Source organism: Mercurialis annua, linkage group LG3, assembly GCF_937616625.2.
Source record: "Mercurialis annua linkage group LG3, ddMerAnnu1.2, whole genome shotgun sequence".
Lineage (NCBI taxonomy): Eukaryota > Viridiplantae > Streptophyta > Magnoliopsida > Malpighiales > Euphorbiaceae > Mercurialis > Mercurialis annua.
The window spans coordinates 65,580,296-65,607,351 of NC_065572.1; the positions used below are offsets into that span (position 1 = coordinate 65,580,296).

At 30.2% G+C, this 27,056-nt stretch overlaps 5 protein-coding genes across 7 annotated transcripts; 2 read left to right on the forward strand and 3 right to left on the reverse strand.

Annotated features, from left to right (window-relative positions):
• The first annotated feature begins 1,738 nt into the window (after positions 1-1,738).
• On the forward strand, positions 1,739-8,176 carry LOC126673519 (uncharacterized). Of its 3 annotated transcripts, none has more exons than XM_050367690.2 (8): positions 1,739-1,846; positions 2,178-2,365; positions 2,514-2,616; positions 3,052-3,646; positions 6,150-6,285; positions 6,533-6,700; positions 6,791-6,902; positions 7,831-8,176. In XM_050367690.2, exons 2-7 carry the CDS (start codon positions 2,234-2,236, stop codon positions 6,845-6,847), a joined length of 1,191 nt encoding a protein of 396 aa, XP_050223647.1. In that variant the 5' UTR covers positions 1,739-1,846; positions 2,178-2,233; the 3' UTR covers positions 6,848-6,902; positions 7,831-8,176. The 3 variants fall into 3 exon arrangements, with proteins under 3 accessions (XP_050223647.1, XP_050223648.1, XP_050223649.1); XM_050367691.2 differs by having other exon boundaries at positions 7,975-8,176; XM_050367692.2 differs by lacking the exons at positions 6,791-6,902; positions 7,831-8,176 and having other exon boundaries at positions 6,537-6,703.
• Positions 8,177-12,638: 4,462 nt separating this feature from the next.
• Positions 12,639-18,674, forward strand: LOC126672872 (uncharacterized). The gene is made up of 4 exons (XM_050366820.1): positions 12,639-12,764; positions 12,939-13,053; positions 16,146-17,935; positions 18,249-18,674. The coding sequence occupies exons 1-4, from the start codon at positions 12,639-12,641 to the stop codon at positions 18,672-18,674; spliced, it is 2,457 nt and encodes an 818-aa protein (XP_050222777.1).
• Positions 18,675-20,004: 1,330 nt separating this feature from the next.
• On the reverse strand, positions 20,005-20,965 carry LOC130015347 (uncharacterized). The gene is made up of 2 exons (XM_056105252.1): positions 20,419-20,965; positions 20,005-20,322 (listed from the first exon to the last, which is right to left on the reverse strand). Exons 1-2 carry the CDS (start codon positions 20,925-20,927, stop codon positions 20,100-20,102), a joined length of 732 nt encoding a protein of 243 aa, XP_055961227.1. The 5' UTR covers positions 20,928-20,965; the 3' UTR covers positions 20,005-20,099.
• A 20-nt stretch (positions 20,966-20,985) lies between these two features.
• On the reverse strand, positions 20,986-23,284 carry LOC126672873 (uncharacterized). The gene is made up of 8 exons (XM_056105083.1): positions 22,680-23,284; positions 22,457-22,600; positions 22,269-22,361; positions 22,012-22,191; positions 21,672-21,878; positions 21,547-21,600; positions 21,227-21,417; positions 20,986-21,145 (listed from the first exon to the last, which is right to left on the reverse strand). Exons 1-8 carry the CDS (start codon positions 23,130-23,132, stop codon positions 20,986-20,988), a joined length of 1,482 nt encoding a protein of 493 aa, XP_055961058.1. The 5' UTR covers positions 23,133-23,284.
• On the reverse strand, positions 23,143-25,409 carry LOC130015287 (uncharacterized). Its single transcript, XM_056105084.1, has 4 exons — positions 25,113-25,409; positions 23,779-24,636; positions 23,320-23,563; positions 23,143-23,186 (listed from the first exon to the last, which is right to left on the reverse strand). The coding sequence occupies exons 2-4, from the start codon at positions 24,484-24,486 to the stop codon at positions 23,143-23,145; spliced, it is 996 nt and encodes a 331-aa protein (XP_055961059.1). The 5' UTR covers positions 24,487-24,636; positions 25,113-25,409.
• Between the last annotated feature and the right edge of the window lie 1,647 nt (positions 25,410-27,056).

Here is a 27,056-nt window from a genome sequence, read left to right on the forward strand (position 1 = left end):
TTGGGGGAATTCTGTTTTTTTCCCATTATTTTAATCAAATGTGAAAATCGACTCTTTAGAGTCTCATGTTAGTTGTTAGCTACCGAGGCGTGGTTCGAATCCACAACCTCTTGATGGACTTAGAGACGTCTTAACCATTTAGGTTAGGCCCACATCAGCATGCACACTATTAGACTTGTGGCAATTTTGATAGAAATAATTGAAAGTTTTGAAACTGTGAAGTAAATGTAATTTAAAAATCTTGTATTTTATCGAATTGTATATACAGTACTTGTTTGACGATTGTAATGTATATGGATAATTTACATTTAATTAAGAAATATTTAACTCAAATCCACCACTATTAATCGTACTTAAAATCCAACCACGGAATATTATACATTTATTACAGGGAAGCACTATTGTTTAATATTAGAATTAATGTCTTAAAAACACCAATTCTTTAACGTCATCCAATTTAACCCGATTTTGTATTGTTGTAACTATACTCACTTTAAAATAATTTTAAATTTTATCTCATGTCAGCCATATCTATATTGACTCAATATATTTTAATCACAAATGTCGACATGTCACCTAAAAAATTGAATCGAACCATTTATGATCCTTAATCCAAAAATATAAAACTATCAACGAAGTTATGAATGACCATCAATATATTTTAATCACAAATGCCGACATGTCATCTAAAAATTGAATTGAACCATTTTGATCCTTAATCCAAAAATAAAACTATCAACAAATTTATAAATGACTAATGATTTAATTTAATTTTTAAATGATATATCTGCATTTGTGATTAAAATATGCCGACTTGTATGTGACATATAATAAAATTTTAGATTATTTTTAAAAACGATCATAATTGATATAATAAATAAGAAATTGATCTAAATATGATAATTTTAAATATGTTAAGTTTAAACTGATCTCACCCGTATAATTTTGATATTTTTAAAGCATTAAAGCTTAATACGTATTTGTATTAGACTTTGAAGTTTATATTATCTAGAATGGAATTTTACATTTTTAGAAAGAATGGGGCTGCACTCAATTTTTAATTAATTTTTTTCGGATCTAAGCAAAGAAAAATCTGCAGCCTTACGGATGTCAATTGAGTCAACTTTAATACAAAGTCAACTTCTTTAGAAATTTAAACAACTAACAAAACCCCAGTGGGCTTAACTACGTGTCATATTTTTACTCGTTAATATTTTGGAAATTCCAAAGCTATATGTTAAGAATATTCTTCATGAATAAATCAGAATCAAGTTGAATTCTTCACATTCGAATTTAGAAATCAACGTTATACTATGATATTGCATTTCGTTTTAAAACTAATCAATAATGATTAGAAAATTGATTAAATAATTAAAAGAGATTCTCTCTTAAATTGATAGATATTTTAAGACAAATACGATTATTTAAGAATATAAATTTGGCTAAATAAATTGAATTAATTTGGGAAAAATATTCTACTATTGTACTACATGATGGTGCACATCAAACACGAATATACATATACATTTACAGTAAAAACATTTTAAGCTATTTCTAACTCTATTGCCTCATCTATTATTAATTATTTTTCTGTTTTGAATAAAAACTGAATTTTATTTAAAGAAAATTACACTATCAGAATTTAATACAAGGCCTGAACCGAGTTCGGCCCATAAATAAGACAATTGAAAGAAGACCCAATTAGAATTGGGCTGTGCCCTAACCCCTTATCCCCTAACTTCAACCCTCGTTAATGTCAGTACCCAAATTACAGAGTTAATGAAAGAAAACACATTGAATTGAAGATAACTGAGGAGCTTTATTCAAAAATTATCAACTCTTTCAGGTATAATCTCTCAAGTTTCATTAATGGCTATTTCCTTGTAATTAAATTTTTCAAAAATATGCTTTAGAACTTTGTTTGAATAATTTTTTAAAGAAACCAAGGATTCTTAGCTTAGAAGTAGAACTGCTGTTGTAATGCATAAAATCAGTTAGTTACAGTTATTTTTCTTTATGAAGTTGCATGTTTCTTTAATTTATCAGTTGAGAAGCTAGAGAATGAAATTTCAATTTTGTTTTGTCAAATTTTATATTTTTTGTGTACATTTTATCATATTTTGTCATAAATGAAATGATATCATGTTGAATCATTGTTTCCTTCATTTTTTGTGTAGGTTTTTATGCTTAGAGAACAATATTTGTATCATCTGTTACAAGGCTTTTTGCTTAGATGTCGAGCAGCTCCAGCGACAGCGCTTTTGACATAGAGGAGCTTTTACAGATTGGGACGAGATGCAAAGAGCTGCGGAAAGAAAAGGACACGTTGAGAGAATCTCAGTCCCAGAGCTTCGAACTAATTAGGGTAATGTTTCATCTGATATTAGCACTTCTTTTATGTAAGCAATTCTGTGAGACATTGGTTTTTTTATAAAATGAAAAAAGGAATTGCTGTTTTAAAAAGAATGAAATGTCAATGGAAACATCCAATGGGCAAACTTTATTTGATGCAGAGACTAGAACTACATGTCAAATCTTTGTCGGAAGCTCGTAATGAGGACAGAAAGCACATCCAGAAGCTGGAAAGAGAGTTGGTTAACTGTAATCAAGAGATAGGTACTGTTCCATTCTTCTTTCGTAACATGATATTTACATAGTTTCTACTTGTATTTTTGTTTTTGCTGGTAAGATCCTAAGTTACTGCATTAACTTTAGTTTGAAGGTACGTTTAAAATTAACGTTTAATTTTAGGGTCATTTGTGGAGAACTTGCTACATGTTTGTTTTGTTGTTAAAACCATTAATGTTACGAATAAACTATCACTGATGCATTATTTTTGTCTGGACTTCATATTTATGGCATTTATTACTACAGTTCCATAATTGGTGCATTTTTTATTATAGGAAGATACAGTTGTTGCATTCATAGACTCCAGAAATTTTAGTCTATCTGTTCAGTATTAAGAAGAGACAACACATTGCGTTTGTCCAGAGTTGATATCTTAATTGTTTTGTCTGGATTGACAATATCATCACTTCATATCCCTCACAGATTACCTGCAGGATCAACTAAATGAAAGGAATGCCAAGGTTTATAGCATGGGAGAGCTTGTTCATGAGCTTGATTTAAAATTAGCAGAGATGAATAATTTACTGGTGAAGGTTAGTCAGTTACAGGAGGAAGTGAGAAAGTCTGATTCAGAGTGCTTCTTATTGACACAAGAACTGGAGAGCAAAGAAATAGAACTGCAAAAGTCAAATTCGTGTGTAGAGAAACTTGAGCAGTCTTATTCTTCTTTGGCCCTGGAGTCTCAATGTGAAATTGAGAGCTTGAAGCTTGATATAATGGCTCTGGAGCAAGCGTGCAGTAAATCTAAAAAGAATCAGGTTGAAACCACTATTGAAAAGGAAAGACTGGATGGATTAATCCAAGAACTGGCTGATCGAGATTGTAGTGCAGATGACATTATACAATGCTTAGAAAAAGAGAATAAAGAACTCAGAGACAAGCTTGATACATCTGAAGTGAATGGCAGACTATTTCTTCAAAGAATTAAGGAGTGGCTAAAAAACCAGGACAACTCAAATCTTTATGCACAGCCATACTCAAGTGAATTGGAGAGAGAAAATATGTTTAAAGAAATGAGGTTAGTTACAACCTGCTATTCTCTCCGTGTTAACTAAAAGTTCCTTATATTTATAACATATATGAAAGTGCGAAGGGAGAGGACCAGGGGCAAAAATGCAATAATAACCTCTACCGATACGTTGTGAAGCTTTTTAAGTAATTTATTAAGGGTTAAATACAAATTAAATAACTTTAGCTTGATTTGCAATTATTACATCAACTGTTAATTCAACAATATCAAACGCCAACTTTCATCTTTTGAAAATTCGTAACATCAATGGAATTTTTGATACAATTGCAGTGAAGTGGACGCTGGAAATTAACCTACCATGCCATGCTAAAATACAAAAGTCTACATGAAAATTAGTTAAATGAAAATTAAATCATACAAAAGTCTACATGAAAATTAAATTAAAATTGTACCTTTTGTTAGCATTTAACTAAAATACAGGGTTTTGACTTACAGACCATTGGTGTAAATCAATTTCTTCTTCAAGAAGCACGTGCGCCTATCCCAAAAGAAAAGCCAAGGCGCAGTTTTAGTTTACTCTCTGTAGATAAAAACAAGCAATTGAAGGAGTCCATTGATGTGTCTTTCATTAGGCATTTGCTTCCGATTTCTAATACTGATCAATTCTATGAGCCACATGATGTGGTTGATGCCTTTTATTGTCATGGCCGGGGGAAAGGAGTGGTCTATAAAGTTGATGTTATTGAGGACAGTGAGAGCTTCGCAAGTAAGTATATTGCTGTCTTTGAAGATTCATTTGAATAATTCAAATTTTCTTAAAAGATTTGATGTTTCATTGGGAGTGGACTAACGGGACATGGGGTAAATTTCCAAAACAAAAGGTACAATTTTAATTTAATTTTCAGATTAAATGCTAACTAAAAAATAATATTAAATTACGAATTTTAGCGTGTTCTATAGTTGTAGCTAAAGGACAGTAATGAAAGGATGCTTTTTAACACCGAAATCCTATTTCTATTTCTAATGCTAATTTTTAATTTTTGCAATGTCAAACATCAATTATCAACTTTTGACAAATCAAAACACTAATAAATTTTCAATACAATAGTGCTAAAACGATTGCTGAAAATTAACCTATCGTGCTACATTGGAACACAAAAGTCTGCATGTTAAACTTTCTACAGCTCATCGTTTTGAATGTCTAAAGGTAAAGGAACCCAGAAACCGTGAGAACCAACCATGCAAAACCATATAGAAAAAAAATTAAGGCCTAATTACTTAAAAAACCCTCACCTTGTAACATTTATTCGTTTATACCCTGACCTAGGAAAAAGTTCATTTGTACCCTTTTTTTATTTTTCATTTTCGTCTCTACCCTAAAGAGCTAATTTGACCTCTTTTCATTTGGAAAAATATTCAAAATGATCCTTTATATTTAGCTTATATTCTAATTAAACATTAATATTATTAATCATTTATAATGTTTTCATCCTTTAATTAATTTAATTGTCAACAATTTAAATTTTAGGGTAGAGATGAAAACGAAAAAATCAAAAAAAGGGTACAAATGAACTTTTTCCTACGTGAGGGTATAAACGAAAAAATGTTACAAGATGGGTTTTTTTTAAGTAATTAGGCCAAAAATTAATTAAAATTTTTACCTTTTTATTTTTGGGATTTAACCATGTCCATTAGTCCACTCAAAATGAAATCTCAAATCTTTAGGAAAAAATTCGAATTGTTGAAGAGGATTTTCAAAGGCAATAATATTTTTTTTTGAGCTGATCTTATAGTCCTTAAAAAATCAACATCAGAGACCACTCATTTCCACTAGTCATCATAATGAAAGGCATAAACCATATCATGCGGCTTATTTGACCGTCAATATGGAAATTGGAGACAAAGGTCCAAGGAAAGAAAGATCAATGGGCTCTATTAATGGCTTGTTTCCATCTACAATCAATGCCCTGGCTTTTCTTTTGGAGTAGGTGCCTGTGCTACACACTCCTGCTCCTGGGTGGTGCGTTTTCCTGGGAATATATCAGTATCCACTTTGATATCATTTCTCATCCTGTGTGTTCCTGCATGATATATTTATTTGTGAGAAACTTGAGTGCGTCACTACTATTTTATGAATTGGATTGTCTTCATCGAGTTGTGAGTTTACATTAATGAAATCCTAGGGAAAGAAATTGGAATGATAGCTGTGAAAGGAAAAAAAGATCAGTGTAAATTCTTTAATTAGTAAATTAGTTGAAAGGTGATAGTAATTTCCAACAAAAGAACGCAAATTCAAATGTGAACCATTTTTTTCCTATTGTGATCTAGCTAGATGTCGATAATCAGTTTAAAAGCCCTTGGTGATCTATTTCTGCAGAGTGAATTTGTGCTTTATATTAATACGATAATAGTCAATTTTTAGATAGGATGAAAAACTTTCTAACTTGAGTTTGATTTTTTGATAAGTTGCACTCAAGTTTCTATTTAAGGTTTTTCTTGCCTCAATGATTTTCATCTTTTAATGTCTTGTTATTACGTAAATTATCTTAAGCGCTTGTGGAGAGGTTCTTGGTCTACTCTTTTCAAAGCTGGCGATAGTTTTTGCACCAGAATCAAATTTCAAAAAGCAGATGGAGAGAATGTCGCACCAGATAAGAGGATATGAAGTTCTTGTGAAACAGCTTAAGGTATAAATCAGAACTCATGAAGATACACGTTATTTGAGCTGAGAATTTAGTAGAGCGTTGACAAGATGGATAAACAGAACTCGTGAAGATACACAGTTATTTGAGCTGAGAATTTAGGAGAGCGTTAACAAGATGGATAAACAGATTCTTAATTCTGATTTTGGCATGACGGATTTTGGTCCTTTCATAGTTTTGAGCTCTTATTATCTTACTGATAAATTGAGGTTAACATATTTGCCTTTTGTAGGAAGATTTGAGAGAGGAAAAACTAAAAGCAAAGGAAGAAGCTGAGGACCTAGCACAAGAAATGGCCGAGCTGAGGTACCAAATGACAGGTTTGCTTGAAGAAGAGTGCAAACGCCGTGCTTGCATTGAACAAGCTTCATTACAGAGAATAGCTCATTTGGAGTTACAGGTAGTATGATGTTTTGATTTGAGATCTTCTTCTTGCACCATAATCACTTAATTTCTTAAAATGTTTTGTGTGTGCGTCTTTGTCAAAAAGATACAACAAGAACAGAGGAAGTCTTCTTTTGCCAGCAGGCATCTCCATGAAGCATAAGAATCGGCTGCATCTAGACGCATTGGGGTATTGTCAAATAGAAATTGTGCTGAAGGTATGTATCTTTCTATTTCGTCGTCTTCATCAAAATTTGCTGACTGCTCTATAGACTTTCCTACATCGAAGATGCTGTTATGCACTTAATAGCTAGCATGCAAGTAGCTCTAGTTAACATATATTCCCTTCAAGTGCTAGCCATTATTTTATACAGTCACCATGAATGCAGATAGCTATCGATTAGTATATCTATGCATAATACACCAAAATACTGACCTAGCCATACAATAAAATTGGCTAAGCAAAGTGATAGGTAGTCATTAAGCTGTGCAAAAGCATTGTGCGCTAAACACTTGAGCTAGATATGATAATATGAATCTTTCTGCTCTGCATATGCTGAGAATGTGTTTGGATGCATGACTTTGAGTTGTAAATTTTGATTTTATATCTTGTAAATCTTGTTTGGATAGCATATAAAATTTCAAATATTAAATATGATATTTGTTTGATTCCATCTTAAAACCAATTGGTGTTAAGTGGAGATGTCCAACTAATATTTAAACACATGTTCATTCACACACACAACCAATGTGGGATACTCCCACTTCAACACTCCCCCTCACGCATAGCGTGTCTGGGCCGAGCAGCCAATCCCCCCTCACGCATCTTACGTTGGGTCGGTCTAAATTCAAATTGTGTGAATGGATAAGATACTATGTTGGATTCCATCTTAAAACCAATTGGTGTGTTCGTTTCGGCGTTTCTCGTTTCATTATATTTGTTGTTTATACACTTTACTGGGAGGGCAAATGTCTTTCTATATGTGTTCCTAGCCAAAACTGATAAAACTGGCTAAGCAAAGGGATAGGTATTCATTAAGCTCATAAGCTGTATAAAATCATTGTAAGCTAAATTTTGCATTAGATGTTGCTCATATGATCCTTTCTGCGCTGAATATGCATATAAATTGTGTTGTAACAAAACAGATGAAAATCATGGTTCAAATGTGTTGCCGTACAAGAAAGTTGGCAGGGTGGCTTTGATCACAAGAAGGGTGTCAAACCTGCCCGGCCGCTTCATTGATGAAGAACATTATGACCCGAAACTTGTCATTTTATGTGGTTTTGCAGGCAGCCATTTTTCTGAAGACAATATTATGGGCTAATGATTGGCTTGGGGTGGAACGGATTTTTCTTTTCTTGCTGTTTTGGTTCATTTGAATGTCACAATTCATATGTATATGGTTAGACTTTTTTGTAGAAGAAATCCGAATGTATAGCAAACGCCTGTTACATATATTTGCATGTCCTGATTTTATTGTGTTTCATATAATTCCTTCAAAGAAACTGAGAGCAACCATGAACCAGTAGGTAAGACCTCGTGTATACTGATTTTAAATGGACCGTGTCTACTACTTCCACAATATATAGGAACATGAAGTAGGTCGATCTGTTTTTGCTATATGATTATCTTAAATATGAATATAACACGATTAATAAGCATATTTTATACGAAAAAAAATAAAATATGATTATAAAATATAAATATGTTATATCGCCTGTTTCGTTAACTATAAAATAAAAATAATGAATAAATTAAGAATGATTTTGCTCATTTAGATAATGAATGATTAGCATATTAAAAGTAAGTTCATCTGATTAAATAAAAAAAATAAGCACAAGAAAATGCAATTTAGTTACAATTGATAAAAAAAAGAGGTTTTATGGTGGAAAAAATTCAAATGTTTAAAATTTGTCGTTATTTAATTCAAAAATTTTATTTTTTTTAATAATGGCCAAATTTTATTTTATTTTTGTCTCAATAATAGGCAAGTTGTACTTTTTGTGCAATTTTTTTTGAGAAGTTTTGAATTTTTTTGCCACTCCTTATGACTGTTTTTTATGAACACTCCTTATGACTTTTAATATATCATTATTCGTCAAAAATAATAATATCTAATAGTCTAATTGAAAATAACAAATTTGACCACCAATTTAACTATTATTGCAATATAAAAAGAGAAAATTAGGAAAAATACTTTATTTTCTAAAATAATATGATTTCCTACCTCAACAAGGAAAAGATCGAAAAAATACCTCACCTTTTTAAGAAAATTATTTTTTTACTTTAAGACATGTTTATATTATAATTATACCTACTTCTTATTATTATTTTACTCTAACTAAACTTCTTTTACTCTAATTATATTACAACCTGTCATTTTTTTTATTCTCTCTCTATCTCTCTCTCTCTTCTTCTTCTTTTTCCTTTTCTTTTCTATTCGCCATTTTTTTTACTTCTTCTTTATTTCTTCTTTGTTTTTGCTTTTTTCTTCTTCATCGTTCCTTCATCGCTCTGCCGTTGCTCCGCCATCGTTTCGTCGTCATTCTGCCGTTCTTTCATGTTTGATTTTAGCGATTTTTTTCATAATTCGTGGTGATCAATACGATTTATGTTAACTTTCAGATCTAAATAAATTACTCTTTGATTTTTTCAATTTTAGATCTAAAAATCTGCATGAAAAACGATTTTATGATGAAAAAAATAATTTTCTGCACAAAAAACGATTTTCTGCAAACAAAACAGCGTCTGATTATCATATGAGTATCACTGCATTATCATCACATTATCATAACACTGCAGAAAAAATAATTTTTTTGTAAAAAAAAGCCTCTGATTATCATATGAGTATCACTGTAATATCATATAGTTATCATAACATTGCAGGAAAAAAAATTTGCATAAAATAATGTTTGATTATCATATCGTTATCATAATATTATCATATATCGTTATCATAACATTATTATATGATACCGAGATGATGATATTTATGATATCAAGATGATAATGTTATGATAATATCTATGATTATGTTATGATAAAATAGTATCTGATTATCATATCAGTATCAATATATTATCATGTTGTTATCATAACACTGCAGTAAGATAACTAAATGATAATGAAATATGATACATTGATCATTATATGATAAGATGAAACTGTGATAATCATATGATAATGTAATACTATGATAATCATATGATAATATGATACTGTGATTTTGTCTAATATTATCTAGCAGTATCATCACATTATCATGTAATAATCTGCTACATACGATACTGATAATGACATGATAATAAGATGCCAATGCAATATGATACACTGATAATTACATGCTAAGATGAAGTTGTGATAATCATATGATAAGTTGATACAGTGATAATCATATGATAATGATACTGTGATTTTGTCTTATATTATCCAGCAATATCATCATATTATCATATAATAATTTGCTACATATGATACTGATAATGACACTATAATAAGATGAAAAATGGAAATAAAATAAATTCTTAACATTCATTTAATTTTAATAAGTTTGCTTTAAAATCTAGTATTTATAGCAAATGAAAATAAAATAAATTCTTGACATTCATCAGATACAAAAGAAAATATAATAAAAAAAATAGTAAAAAGAAAAAATTAGTTGCAAAAAAAAAAACAAAATGAGTAAGTGCAGGTCATTGGAAGAGAGAGAGAGAGAGAGAGAGAGAGAGAGAGTAGGGAGGCTGGTAGTTGGTGTGAGAGTAAAATTCTAAATATTATGCTACGGAGAGTACAAACACAAATAAAAAAGATTCTTAAAGTATTTTCAATATCTTTTCCGCAGTGAGGTATTATTTCATATTATTATTATTTTTTAGGTAAATACCTAATAATCTCATATAAAAATTCAATTTAGCTATTATTATAAAAATTAAAATTTTTGGATTAAATTAAAATAAGTCATAAAGATTGAATTCATCATTAGACCTAAAAACGATAAATGTTTGAATTTATTAGTGTTATTTTTAGGGGTGTGCATTCGGTTCAAACCGAACCGGATTTTGGCCTTTTTAAAAAACCGAACCGAACCGAAATTTTAGGAAAAGAAAAATTTTCAAACCGAACTGAACCGAACCAGTCGGTTCGGTCGGTTTCAGTTCAGTTATTTCGGTTCGGTTTACATAGAAATTTGTCCGAAATTTTTTTTAACTCAAAACTGAACCGAACCGACCAACCGAATTTCTTTGAAATCTCAAACCGAACCAAACCGAATTTGTCGGTTCGGTTCGGTTTTTCGATTTCGGTTCGGTGTACCCCTAGGTATTTTAGCTACGTAGGTTATCTTAGCACTATGGTAATGATTCTCAAAAGTATACCCAAGATGGAAACACAAAATTGTTATCCTATGAATACTTTACTTTGGTGATAAGATTTTGGTAATAAAATCGGGATTATATGTAACACAATAATATTTTGCCATTAATTGGCACTTTGGTTGCTTACTTGCTTTGTGTTTAATTCTTCAAATTTTATTGTCATGTTTGTTTTTGATTAGTTTCCTCGAAGTTTCCCCAAAGATAAAAGTTTATATATTTGATATTTCTTCCGTTCCAATAGAGCTGTCCACTTTGAGAAATTTTTTTGTTCTATAACTCTTATCCACTTTTAAAAAATAATTAACTTTTACATTCAATTTTTCTATATCACCCCTATTTAAAATCTACTAATGAATAAATTGAAAATAAATTGCAATTGGACTCTATATTGAATAGGGATATTGACAAGAAAAATAAAGAAAAAAAATTAAAAAACCCATAAACAATAATTACTTTTCTTAAATTGTATGATAAAAGCAAAGTGGACAAATTTATTGGGACGGAAGGAGTAATAATTTTAATTTTAAATGAAATATAGAACTATTTAACGCCGAAAATAGGTAACTCAAATCATATATTCAATTAATTTGATTATTCCCTTTTTTATTTTCTTTTACGTATCATAATTTGTAACACATATATTATTAGGTTAGTTACTGTTTTATTTTCTCTAATCAAAATAAATGTTGGTAAAGTTTATCAAATAAAATGCTTTAATAAGTGATTTGGATTTTATGGAAATAACACAAAATACATATATTTTTATGGCTGTTTTTATGGTTATTTTATTGTAATTTATTTTATATTGGAAGAATTAATATAAATCTTTCTAATAGTAATTACATTTGTGGCTAATTCTATTTTATTTTGATTAATATTTGGCTATTTAATTATGGAAAAATTATCGAAATTTTAAACACATATGGAGAAATTGCTACTGCAATTGTAATACCCCAAAAAATATTTAAGTATTTAATTGGACTATGTGTCCAGTCCTGATTCGCCAGGGTGGCGATATTGAAAATAATTTTTAAGAAATTAAAGTGAATAAGTCTTTAGTAGGTCGGTCTTGGGAAAGTAATTATGCAGAATTTAATATCATATTCCAAATCTAAAGTTGGAATTTTAGTTAAAAGGAAAAATGTCAGAAAAGTCCCAAACTAGAGTTCAGGGACTAAAGTGGTACTTTAACCAGTTAAGTCCCAAAAAGGAGAAATTAGTTCGCCAATGTCCGCGAAATATTTTATAGTATATGTGGTAAAAGTCTCGGGTCAATCGGAGACCTTTTAAAATTTGGACGCGGATGCGTTTGGGCTAAATTGCAACTTTTGAAAAGTTCAAGGACCAAAGTGCAAACTAGCCAAATAAATCTCGAGAATAGTAATTAAAAGATTATGGACGGGAAAATATTAATTTTGAGATTCGTATTATTTATTGGATATAAATAATACGTATACGTTATGATTAAATTGTTGATTTAGTTGTGGACGAAATTGAACAAAAAGAAAGTTTAAAGAACATATTGTATTCATTAAAGAAAACAAGGATTAAAGTGTTTCTTTAGCCAAACTATATAAGAAATGGATTATGAAAGAAGGAATCAGATAGAGAAAAGAAAAGAAGGATCCAGAGGTTTCAAAAATCGTCGATCAACTTCGTTCGCTTGCCATTTCGCCGTTCGGAGTCCGATTCGAGTGATTTTTGCGGCAATCTCTTCGGAATTGGAATCTCTATCAATCCTAAGCTTCATTTCAAGGTAAAACTCTCAAGATATGGTGCGAAATTGGTAATATGCTAACTGTTTAGAATAAAAAGTTATAAACGTGTCGTATTCGTCGGCAATAGGTCGGTTTTGATGTTTTGGAAGTGTAAAATGATAGATTAAGTGTTTCTATGATTTGGGTATGAATTGGTATGAGTTTTGGGAGTTTTGGAGCTCCGAAAATGGTCTGGGGATGCCGGAAAACGTCGTACCCGAAGGGGCAGGATGTGCTGGTGCACGACGTGCACAAGGAAGGGCACGACGTGCCCTTCATGAAAATTGAAGGGCACGATGTGCCAAGCTAGCACGACGTACCCTACTTCGATCGTGACCTCCGGGGGACCTCCGGAAGCTAAAAATAGCTTCCGAAAGCATGAAATGGACATGGAACTTGACGTTTTGAGCTAGACTTTTGGAATGAGCATATTAAGCAAGGCTTAATTGATTAGTTGAACACCACTAATGGTATTAACCAAGTTAAGAATGAGATTTGGTAATAGATATCAAGAAAGATACGTTTAGAACGCGACGGCTTATGTTTTGCGCTTTTGGTCATGTTTGGTGGTTAGAATAATCGTTAGAATAGATTCTTTAAGTATACGTTTTAACGATAGAATCCTATGATAGATGTGACGGGCTATCGAGCTACGAGTATGACGAACCAAGGAGCTCGGCAAAGATTGACGGGCCAGTCTCTTAGAGCTTACGTTCGGATATAAGAAATAGCGGTTTCTGTGAGTTGCATTTAAATACATCGTATCTATATAACTTGCTCGTATAAGATATTACTACGTTTGATTGATCCGCTTGTATGGATGATGTTTTATTCATTGCTTTGAATACATGAATCTAGTATGCGATGCAAAGAAACTAACTACCTATTGGGTGTCAATAGGTTGCGTGATCAACAGTATTGAGTCAGTCTAGAGTGTCTGACTTTGTGATTAAGATTTAATATGTTTATGCATGATATGATAGGAATGCGATACGAGAGTGAACTCGGTTACGGTGTAACCTGAGCCCTGTATCTAGTGGGTTGGACCCACTAGTGAGTTGGACTCACACTTTGAGATCCGATACGAGTGAGAACTCGGTTACGGTGTAACCTGAGCCCCGTATCTAGTGAGTTGGACTCACACTTTGGAATTAAGAATGTTTGATGTTTGCTTATATCATGAATTTACATACGTATTAAGCATATGATGCTATATTTTGATAATACCATTAGTAACTTGCAAACTCACTCAGTATTTTTCCAAATACTGACCCCTCACTCTGATGTTTGTAGGTATTAGAAGTCGGATCAGACAAGCCATCTCCATTGTGCCAGAAGTCATTGGACTTGCACAAGTATGAGTTCCTAGAGCTGCAGTAGTCAGTAGATGTCAGTATTAGATAGACGCTTTAACTTCAAATGATATTTTATATTGTAAACTCTGATATGATACTCTAATATCTATAAGTATATTATTTAAAAGAGTTCTTCCGAAAATGTTTTAGTATATAATATATATTATACTTTTATTTGCGAAAAATTATTAGTGGTTTTAGGCTTACTACGGGTTTCGGAGCTATCACTCCCATTCTCTAGCGCCGGTCTCGGCTCCATAATTTGGGTCGTGACAACAATGTCTTCTCGTCTTTAAAGGAACGATTATATTTTTTTTTCTTTATTGATGATGAGAGTTGAAGTGATAATTGGTTTCAGTTTAATTTTTCGGTTATTTGTTTTTTGGCGGCTCATTTGATAGTTAAAAAGTCTTATTAGATGACTGTTTTGTAGTATCAGTATTTGATTTTAATATCACTCACTCATTGTAATGAGGAGTTGTTATCTTTGTGTTATAAATATTTTTACATTATTTATTAAAATTTAGCCTATGACAAAAAAAAGATTATATATTATCATAAATAAATATTACAGTATTGTTTTTTTTTTAAGAAAAAGTGGAATTATTTATTGTTATACATGCTTAATTTAGTGATAAATACATTATATATAGATTTAATGCCGAAAAAAAAACAAAATCTTTACGACTTATTATAATTCAAACCAAACTTTTTAATTTTTATAATATTAGCCAAACTGCATTTTTTTGTTGCAAGTTCGGCCACTAATTTGGCTATTACATAAAGAAATATAATTTGACTATTATTATAAAAATTAAAAGAATTATTTAAATTATAATGAGTTGTGAAAGTTTGATTTTTTTTTATCATTGGGCCTTATATTTAAATCTAGAAATTGTTTTTGAACCTATATGGTTAAAACAAGGGATTTTTAGACAAATATATATAAAATAGGAAAAGAATCTCACAAATACAATTTGACCAGGACTTATAGAAATTTACAGGTTGACTTTAAAATCTAGCAAAACTATGTTTCCTCTTTCGCATATATACGATTCAATATAAATAGGAAACAAAACCCATGCAAAATCAATCATTCAAAAAGTTAAGAGATTCTGTTAAACTCAAACAACAAATTCTCTCAAAATTCAAAACAGAGCTTCGATTAATCACTGATTAGAACACGATCAATTACAAAATTGATCATCGCGATCAATCACAGTTCAACAGAAGAAGGATAATCAATCAAAAAATTGGAGAAAAAGCGATGAATCACGACGACATGTGTTTACCAAACGATTTCGGTGAGTTTGATCAATCACATTTGTGCTAACTTTCAATCTTAATCGTGATTTTTAAACGAGCTGAAATATCATACAAATTTAACTAAAAACAGATAATACTCAGTTAAACAGCTCAAATCAAACTAAATTTAGGTTTTGAATGATTCTCAAAATGTTTAGATGTGTTTATTTAGCTGAAAGCTGTGTAAATTGTTAAAATTATGAGTTAAGTTATGTATTATGAGTTAAGTTAAGTTATGTAAATTGTTTAATAATCAGTTAAACACTTTTAGTATTGTTAGTTTACTAAAAGTGTTCTATGCGTTTGAATATGTTACAATGTGTATGTGTACTGAGTGATGTGTTACAACGTGTATGTGCATGAGTGAATTTCAGCTTTTGAGAATTTAGAAAAATTAAACTTACAATATTTTTTTATAAGTTTTCAACAATTATAATTATCACTGTATTTTTCATTTATTTTAATGTACATTTCTTAGTTTAGGTATTCTGTTTATAGATTACGAGAACTTTTATAATAAATTAAGTGCTAGTAAACAGTTAGTAAACTCATAGATTACCACTGGATTTCAACAGTTTAATAGTTTTATAATAAATTAAGTGTTTATTTTATTTTTAGATAACTAATGCTATTTTTATAAGTTTATTGATTTTATATAAATATGATGCAGCAAAAGCAACACTTCAAGGTCTTGTATACTACAATGGAGTATGGGATAAAGATTTAAATTACTCCAACTATAAGGTGAAAGGAATAATAATAAAGAAAGACATAAACTTTCAAAAACTGAAGGAAATGATAGTTGGAATACTGAAGGTAAACCACTGGGAAACAGAGCTGGAAATGAAATATCGCTTAGAAGACAGCTACCAGATTTTAGAAGTTGAAGACAATGACAGCCTACAATTCTACATTGAACTACAAAAAAAGGAAATGCGAGTAACCAAATTTCCTTTGTGTGTTACTAACAAAGTATGCGAAGAACAGTGGCAATCACCGGAACCTGAAAGCTTCAATTCTGCCACAATGATTGAAGGACAGTCAGAAAATATGATCTCCAGTGAAACAACAATGGATATTGTCAAATATGCTGAAATTTTGGGAGAACAGAATAGCAAAGAAGAAGAAAAAGCTGAGAGAACACCAGAAGACATCTCAATGGTCACTGAACCTAGTATAAAGGATATATATGTCGGGCAGATCTTTAAGGATAAAAAGATCATGATAACTAGTTTTTGTTTTTACACAATTGCTAACCACTTTCAATATAAAGTGAGTAAATCATGCCCGAAGGAATATATAGTCAATTGCTTAGACGACAATTGCAAGTGGACTGTAAGAGCCTCAAGAGATGGAAAGACAAGTATGTTTGTTGTTAGAAGAGTGAATAACATCCACATCTGTCCACCAGAAATTAGAATGGAAGACAAACGGCAAGCTACATCATCAATAATTGGGGAATATATAAAAACAAAGTTTTTGGATGTTAAAACAATTTATACCCCATCAGACATAATTGCAGACATACAAAAAGATTTTGGGGTGATTTTGAGTTACAATAGGGCATGGAGATCAAAAGGAAAGGCGCTAGATCAGATTAGAGGTAATCCATGTGACTCATATTCTATTTTGCCAAAATTTCAACACATGCTTTTACAAACTAATCCGGGGTCAGTAGTAGATATACAGACAACCGATGGAAAATTTGAATATGTTTTTATGGCTCTCGATGCATCCATAAAAGGTTGGAAGTACTGTAGGCCAGTGATTGTAGTCGATGCGACATTTTTAAAATCAACCTATCGTGGAATGCTATTGACAGCATCCACCCAAGATGGGAATGGTAAGATTTTTCCACTAGCATTTGCTGTTGTTGATTCTGAAAATCATGCTTCTTGGGAATACTTTTTTGCAAAATTACTGGAAACTTTTGGTCGGAGGGCTGGATTGTGTATAGTATCAGATAGGCACGATAGCATATCTGAGGCAGTCAAAAACATTTTTCCAGAAGCAAGTCATGGAATTTGTGCATACCATTTACTAAACAATGTTAAACTAAAGTTCGGAAAGAAAACAAATGCAAAAGCGTTGAGAGAGTGTTTCTATGGAGCTGCAAAGTCTTACTCAGTTCAGTCTTTTGACTATTTCATGGGACAACTAGATGCTATAAATGTTGCAATTCGACCCTATCTGGAAAAAATTGGGGTCAAAAAATGGGCAAGATCACATTGCAAAGACAATAGGTTCTCAACAATGACTTCAAATATAGCCGAATCTATGAATGCAGCTATCAAAGCAGCTAGGGAGTTACCAGTAGCGACACTTCTTGAATATTTGAGATTCTTGACGCAAAAATGGACTTACACGAATAGAAATGCCGCAATCTGTACAATGACTAAGTTGACAAGCAAAGCAGAAAATGATCTCAGAGATAACTATGCAATTTCTTTGAGAATGAAGGTACATTTTTTCACTCTTTTAGCAATATGTTAGTTAAACCTTAATAGACTATATATATATATATATATCTTTGACTTTTTTATCTTTGCTTCTATGTTTTTAATTATTGTGTTTTATGTTTTATTTTTTTGTATATATGTTTTCTAAACCTATTAATGCTGTTATTATCTGTTTTCACTCTTTTAGTAAACTGTTAGTTACTAATTAGAGGACTAAATGTTTTATTATTTTTCACTCTTTTACTGACAGTGTTCTATTTATAATTTCTAATGTATTCTATAATTAAGTTATAACATGTTTTTTTATAACACAGGCTTCAACATCAGTTACTAATGTGCATGATGTGCAAGATGGTGAAAAGACATTTATAGTGAAACTGAGAGAAAAGAACTGTACATGTGGCAGATTTCAAATTGATGAGATGCCATGTCCACATACACTTGCAATATTATCCTCACTACACCTAGATCCTTATCAATACTGCTCTAAATTCTTCACCAAAGAGAATCTGTTTGCAATGTATGATGGAGTTGTGTATCCAATGCCAAGTCAAAACAATTGGGATATACCTACTGAAATTGAAAGGATTGAAATACTTCCACCAATAGGAAAGATACCAGCTGGAAGACCAAAAAAAAGAAGAATAAATGGACCAGCGGAGACAATTAATCCAAGTAAGTGTGGAAGATGTGATCAAAGAGGACATAACCGAAAGACATGTCGAAATCTACCAAAGTAGAATGTTATTTTTCAGTAATTGATTTGTAATAAAACATCATTGAAATTTTTTAGACACTATTATTGTTTGTTTGTGAACAAGTTACATATGTTTACTAATAAAAAACTGATTTTGCATCTGAATACTAATTTACTAAGTATTTTAAAAATATACTAAGTAATGTTCTTTTATTAATTTTTATACTCTTTAACAATTTGCATGTATATATAATTGGTCACTAACAGTTTACTAAAGGTTAACTAACTATTATCTATAGTTTTTATATATATTTCAGTGAGTTAAGGGTTAACTAACATTATATATACAAAAAAATTAATGGTCACTAACAGTTTACTAAACGTTAACTAACTATTATCTATAGTTTATATATATATATATGGTAACTAACAGTTTATTAAAGGTTAACTAACTATTATCGATAGTGTTTTATATATATATATATATATATATATATATATATATATATATATATATATATATGATAACTAACAGTTTATTAAAGGTTAACTAACTATTATCTATAGTGTTTTTTTTATATATATATATATATATATATATATATATATATATATATATATATATATATATATATATATATATATATATATATATATATATATCAGTGAGTTAAGGGTTAACTAACATATTACTAAAAGAGTGAATATTATATACAAAAAAGTTAAATGGTAACTAATAGTTTACTAATGATTAACTAACTATTATCTATAGTGTTAAAAATTTATAATAATTAATGTTCTTTGATTAATTTTTATACTCTTTAGCAATTTTTTAGTTAAATCTTAGTTACTTCTTTATCCTTAAATATAGTCAGGAAATCAAAGTGGTAGCTAACAATTTACTAAAGGTTAACTAATATATTACTAAAAGAGTGAATATATATATATATATAAAAGTTAAATGGTAACTGACTGTTTACTAAGTGTTAACTAACAAAAATTTATACTCTTTTAACACTATTTTGATCTTTCCATCATAAAAGAGATAAAACTAAAATAACAAGTTTCTAAAATTTAAAATTATATACAGTCTTCTAAGAGTTAACTAACAAGTTTCTAAAATTTTAAAAAACATTTGAAAAAACATTAGTTAAAGTAAAAAAGCATTCATAATTTTAGAAAATCTATATAGAAAAAAAAAACATAAAATAATCGAAACATATAAGAAAAGGCAAAAATTAAATATCACATATTGTTTTCTAAAAGAAAACTAAAAGGTTGCTAAAAGAGAGAAAAATTTAGAACAACATTAGTTTAAAGTAAAAGCATTCATAGGTTTAAAAAACCTATATACAAAAAAAAAAACACATAATAATCCAAAAACACTAGTTTAACTAAAATCCATGCTATACTAAACTTTTACTGATTCAAACATACCATTAAAAATCCATACTATACTAAACATTTACTAATCTGACACCTTTTTCTTCCCTTTTTTTGTTGCTTTTTCATCGTTCTTCTTCGATTCAATCTCTTCATCACTAACAATATTTTCTGCATTCTTCATCATGCCATATCGGTACAACAGATATGAGAGACGCATCCGATAGCGATTAATATCCAGAGTCAACGGAATAGGTTTATTATGAATCAAATGCTCTGCAAACGCGAGAGTGAACACTCCACAATCACTGTTTAAAAAAAGACTTAATTAATAATCAACAAATGACCTATTTAATGCACAAAAACGCAGATGTATATAAAACTATAAATATATAAATACTTACGTTTCTTGTTGCTCTGGAAGGCTGGAAACAGATACAATATTGAAAGGATCACAAAAATCCTTATTCTGATAAGCAGGAGAGTTGAAATCAATGTCGCTCCTCATTTGATAAATATTCATACGAGTTAAAAACAGAGGAATGAGAACTGAATATTTCGTGGCTGCTTCGATTCCAAGAGCCCTCGACAAAGCTGATTGCATGGAATTATAGACATATATGCATCTCTCTTTAAAGACCAAACGTCCCAAAATCCAATGTTTCTGACTGTTCACGTGTATGGGAAAAAGAACCTCATCCACGTCCTTCCAATGAGTATTGCAAAGAACCTTATCTCCACGAATAAAATCAGCTACAGTACCACGCTCACTGACAGTAGATACATCATGCTTCTTCTTTTTTGTATATGCCACATACGTTGCACACATTCTATCGTCAAACAGACAGTCAGTTGTGGTAATTCGCAAACCATCTAACAGCTTATACTTGGCTTTCTTGCGGATGTAATACATAACCACATTGATATGCTGTAAATAAAAGTTAAATGGAAATTAAAACCAAATGTAGTACTTAAACACAATAATAAAACAAGTAAAAAATACTTACAGATGACGTTAAAAATTGACCACTACACTTAATCGCATAAAACCATGATTTTTTCCAAATATGTTCCACTCCAAAATCCATTCTTGGTCGAATCATGTTGTCATTATCTAGATAAAACTTTTTCCTACAAATATCAAAACAAAAAACAGTTAAAATATATTTATAATGCATTAAAATAATAAAACTTAAAAATAGAAAAACGTACTTAAGATCAGGCCTCAGGCCACACTGAATCCAATCAACAAAATCTTGTAGTTCTGCACATTGGATATCTCCATCAACATTGTCGTCAAGAGGATTCAGTTTCTTCACACATTTTACGTTCTCTTTAGCCTTGATAAATGCTAGTGGCTTTGCATAAGGAATTTTGAACTCAGAGGCAATCTTTGAAATTTGCTGCCATTATTATTATTATATCAAATAAAATCACAAAAATAACTGTAAAAACTAATTAGTAGACTATTAGTAACTATTTAGAACCTACTTACTATAACAAAAAAACAGTAAATATAATTGAAATACTACCTCTGATGGACTGCCTCGATACACAGTAATTTCTTTCAAAGACGCCTTCTGCAACTATTTAAAAAAAATTAATTTATAAAAAAACAACAATAAATTATTATTCACTATTAAATTTTAATAAATACCTCAGAAGCTTCTTTTGCAACTTGACCAGCGGAAGCTTCTTTTGCAACTTGACCAGCGGAAGCTTCTTTTGCAACTTGATCAGCAGCTTGTTGTTCAATACGATCAGCAGCTTGTTTTTCAATACGATCACAAACATAAGCAAGATCATTGAGACAAGCTTCATCAAATATAGATTCATCCTCTAATCCCTCATCAACTTCATAAACCTTCTAAATAAAAACTATATATTAATAACAGTCAAAAAACAAATAAAATGTATATTGGTAAACTATTGGTATACTGTTAGTAATTTGTCAAAAAACTTACTTTAAATCAGAATAAAAGTAATAAACAAATTACCTTGCCAAGAAGACCAGCGTCTCTTTCAGCTTTATCAACAGCGTCTATTTGAGCTTTATTGATAGCGTCTCTTTCAGCTTTATCGATAGCACGTATTTCAACTGAGTCAAATGTACTAGAAGTCCCTTGTGTACTTGCTTCAAAAGTATTGAGAGTAGGACGACTATCAACTAAATCAACCTTAAAAATTTTTTTTTAATAAGAATGACAAAAGCACAAGTTAATTAATTAAAAAGTGTAAGGGTAATCAATTCTACCTTTTCGCTATCTTTGATATCATTTTCACCCTTTTGCATCACATTAATCCCCTCATCAACTTTCTTTTCAAAAAAAGAATCAACGGCATTAACCTTAAAAAAAATTCAATTAGCAAACTATTAGTAAACCATAAGTACACCATTAAATAAAAAAAAAATTATTGAAACAGGAAAATAAAAATAATTACATTAGAAACAAGACCGGCTTCTATTTCAGCAAGATCAACAGCTTTGGTAAGACCCATTATTTCAACTGAATCAAATGTACTAGGAGTCCCTTGAGTACTTGATTCTAGAAGATTGAAAGTAGGACGACTATCAACAGAATCAGCCTTACATAAAAAAAAGAAGAAGTTAATAACCATATAATGCCAGTAAATAATTTAATAAAAAATACCTAGAAAAAATTACCTTTTTGCTACGTTGTCTAACTTTTTCATTCTCTTTTGATACATCATTACCCTCATCAACTTTCTTTTCAGAACTTTCACCATCCTCACGATCTTTGTACGCATAATTGAACCTCTCGTCAACTGCATTCCCATAGCTTGAGCCATCCCTTCTCTCATCATCCTTTTTTATATCACCTGCTCTGTCATCTCTTTCACTCTTATCATCTGTCATGTCATCATCACTATTTTCGCTATCATCACTTTCCTCTCTATCGCGAGTCTCATTCGGATCAACCTTATCCTCACTGCCGCTATCATCGCTGTCATCAGTATGGTCATTCATATGAACCTTAGAATCACCGACGTCATCGCTTTTCGGTATGTCAGTAGGATCGTTCGCATTACTTTCCACTTTCTTATTCTGCTCATTCTCATCACCCTTGTTATCAATGCTTTCTTGATTCACTCTCATCGAATGTTCACTAACAGTTTCTTCTGAAGAAGAAACAAGACCACGAGCATCCACCTACACAAAAGATCAAAAACAAAATATAACAAGGTAAATAATGAATTACATAAAAAGTTTACTAACTATAAAACAAAGGATTACTAAATGTTTACCTCGACAGTATCTCGACGAGCAGCCGCAGTGATTATACTTTTCAATTCAACCAATTGATTCTTGACATCAAAGAATTCAGTCTCTATGAATGTCTTGATAGCAGCAAACTCATTGAACATCTTCGACTGATTCAAAACCAATTTATTAATTTTGGTTTTAAAATTAACTCCTTCACTATCCTCTAGCTCCATTTCGACTTTACGCTTTCCTTTTAAAAACAGCCCCTCTAAGTTCAACAACGTCCTCTCCTCAACGGTTGGTGTAATATTGCATAATTTTAACTGAACAAAAAAAGACAAACAACATAAAAAAAACAGTTAAATAAACTCAGCTACGTGATAATATACATACTGTTAAACAAATTCTATTAAATAGTTTACCAATAGTGTTCCAACAGTGTTCCAACAGTGTATGAGTGTTTATTAACATAAATATATAAAACCAGGGTTTATAAACAAACTCTATATAATTTAATTAAAGTATATAAAATATAAACCTGTTCAGCAGATTGATCAAAGAGGTTTCGGCACAAATAAGACCAACTCTGAAGAGTTGTAACCTTCCAACGCAAAATGCGAGGAATTTCAGTTCCACAACAAGAAGCTATTCCACCTTCGAGAGCAGGGCAACACTCGAAAAACCAAGTTTGGAAGGCCAAAGGGAATCCGTCATATCGGCTTGAAGGTCGGGTATCAGAAGATCTCGATTTTTTCTTTAAAAAATCACAGTTTTTCCATAAACTGAGTTTACTTTTTAAAAACTCCAAAGTAGCATGAAACAAATCTTTTCCCCATGGGAAATTTTCAAAGTCACCACTACAAACAAGGTTAAAATGTGCATCACGAACATTTGACTCACTTTTGTTATTATATAAAAATATTTCAATGAAATACAAGACAGCCATTTGAAAAGCCTCTTCCTCGTTACTCCAACGCTTCGAAAGAAAACTATATTCCAAAAACTTTTTTGAAACTTTCTTTATATTTCCAAAACAGTTAGTTTTAAAATCAGAAGTCTCATTTTTGTACAACTTGAGATCAACACTACCAACACATTTCAGTCCAGTTATTAAAGCAAATTCATCAATAGAAAATTTTAACAACTGACCAGAAACTTTGATCCATAACTCATAAAACACAGGCTGTTTTACCTCTCTAAGAAGCAAACAGTGGATCAATTGGCCTTGAATTAAAAATTCTTGCATATTTAAAAACTTTCCAAAACAAGTTTGTGAAAATCTCTCCAAAGTTTCAGGGGTTAAATTCTTTTTAATATTAGAAATGACATCGACACCCTCATTATGAGAAACCTTTGAATGAAAATGATCTTCAGGCCTGATGAAAAAATCCCATTCCTGAACAAATGCAAATAAAAGAATACAATATATTACAAAAAACATAAAAGAACAAAAAAATAGTAGACTGAAAGAAACTAGTTAGTAAACCTATCTTAAATTTGGAAAATAAGAAAAACCAAACATAGCAAATACAAACACAGAAAAACCACAAAACTCAATAGAAAACCATTAACTAACATTAAGTAAACTATAAAATAGGTTAATAAATTGTAAAATTAGCTATTCAAAATTAATCATAACCAAAACAATTAAATCAGAAAAATATTGCGATATATGAAAATTAAAAATTCCTAAATCCTGAAATAAAATTTTATTTTTAAAAATTATTGCTAAAATCAACAAATACACATAACAATAATCATTAATAAAAATAAAAACACAGATCAAAAATAAATAAAATATCATAATTATTAAATAACTAACAAAATACATGAAAATGCAAAAAAATTAAAACTATAAAAAGAAAAAGTCACCTTAACGGTACGCACAGCCTTTGAACTAGAAGGAAGAACAGATTTAGCAATTTTTTTTTCGAAACTATAACATTTTCGAAATCATCATCGTCGTCTTCAACAACAACTCTCCTTTTGTGACCACTACTCTCAGCAAACTCAATCTTTCGTTTGCTTGAAGGATTCTTAATTTTAGGCATTACAGCCGTAGATTTAGGAGATTTTTTGGAAACAGACCTAGTAATCACCATAGTATAGAGAAAACTAATAAAATTGAAAAATGAAGAACACGATGATTAAGTGTGGAGAAACAGTTGAGAAAATTGGAACGGTTGAAAAAGAAGTGTGTGGGATTCGAATTTCAAACACATGCAGACATGAATGCTTAAATGTAGTGAGGAAATCAGAGTTTTGATAGAAACTGTAATCCTCTAAATGTTTAACGGTAAAAAGAAGAGAAGAAGGTATGAATCGTATATTTCTAATGAACTGGACCGGGCTGTAAAAGTGAGAATAATTAGGCCTTTGGTGGTGCTGGGCCTAATTTCCTCTAAAACAATTGTAAGAAACAACTTGTCAATGGATTTTGTGTCCATGTGGTATTGTATTTTAGAATTAATTATATGCCAAATACAAAGGCAGATATAAACACTTTTTTATGCTAAAGTCATCACCTAATTACCAAAAAATATCTGGTTAAGGTCAACAGGTGAGTTGAAATGGTCATCTAATAATCTCAAAACTAATTCTAATCAAGATTTTTTTGAACATTATTTAAAATTACTCGATCCATTAGTTAATTAATAGTCGCATAATACTTGCACCATATCCACGTAATGGCACATATGAAATGCTATTTTTTAAATTTTAATAAACAAAACTAAACAAAAAATAATACCCCCAAGGGCTTAGATTGACAAAAAAAATTAGTTGAATGAAGTTTTTTAAGTTCTGATCTTTTATATGTGCAACTAGTAATATATTATTGTTCACTAGGCTTAATCATATAAAAATACTTCATTTTTTCAATTTCTTTATAGACATATCATTCAAATTTTTTAATTTTAACCTATTTTTCGATTTATTGTAGCCATTTATTTAAACTGAAGTGGAAAAAAAAATTAAACATACTCTTAACACTTCATGTTTGAAATTTTTTATAAAATGCAAATTGCATAAATATGAACAATATAAAAGGCGTATTTAAATTATTTTTTTACTCCAATATAAATAAATGGTTATAATTAAAATTAAAAGTCAATATATGAGCTAAAACTGAGAATTTTAAAAGGTGGGGTATAAATGAAAAAAATCAATAAAATAAGATTTTTTGGGACGATTAAACCATTCAACTGCCATATTCTTAATTCATAAAAAACTATCATATTCTTAATACTTTGATTGAAATTAAATGGCTTAAAGAATCATTTAATGTTTAAAATATACAATATTATTTTCTTTTTAACTATATCTTTTCTGTTAAACATCTAAATTTTCATTTATTATCAATTTAGCCTCTCAAAGATTGTATTAATTCATAGAAAAGGGTATAAATATATTTCTCATATTTAAACTAAGAGAAAATGTCGCTAATGTATATTTTGACATGAAAAATTATATGACATCGATAAAGTGGAACAAACCTTTTTTATGAACATCGTAAAAAAAGAAAGATAAACTCTTTTTATTATTGTTGAGTTGGAAAAAATATAACTGTATGTTGAATAGTGTCCCATCACGAAATTGTTTGAAAAAAATTAATAGTTTTTTTATTTAATTTTTATAATTTTTTTCCAGATTTATAGCATCATCAGAAAAATTGAATATATCCTTCTCTCTTAGCTCAATCATTGATTGTTTGAAGTAAATAAATTAATTTATTTTGAATTTTATGTTAACATGTTTAAATTCATTTTAAGTGATTCTCAGCATGTTTAGTCACACTGGACACAGTATAATTGGAAG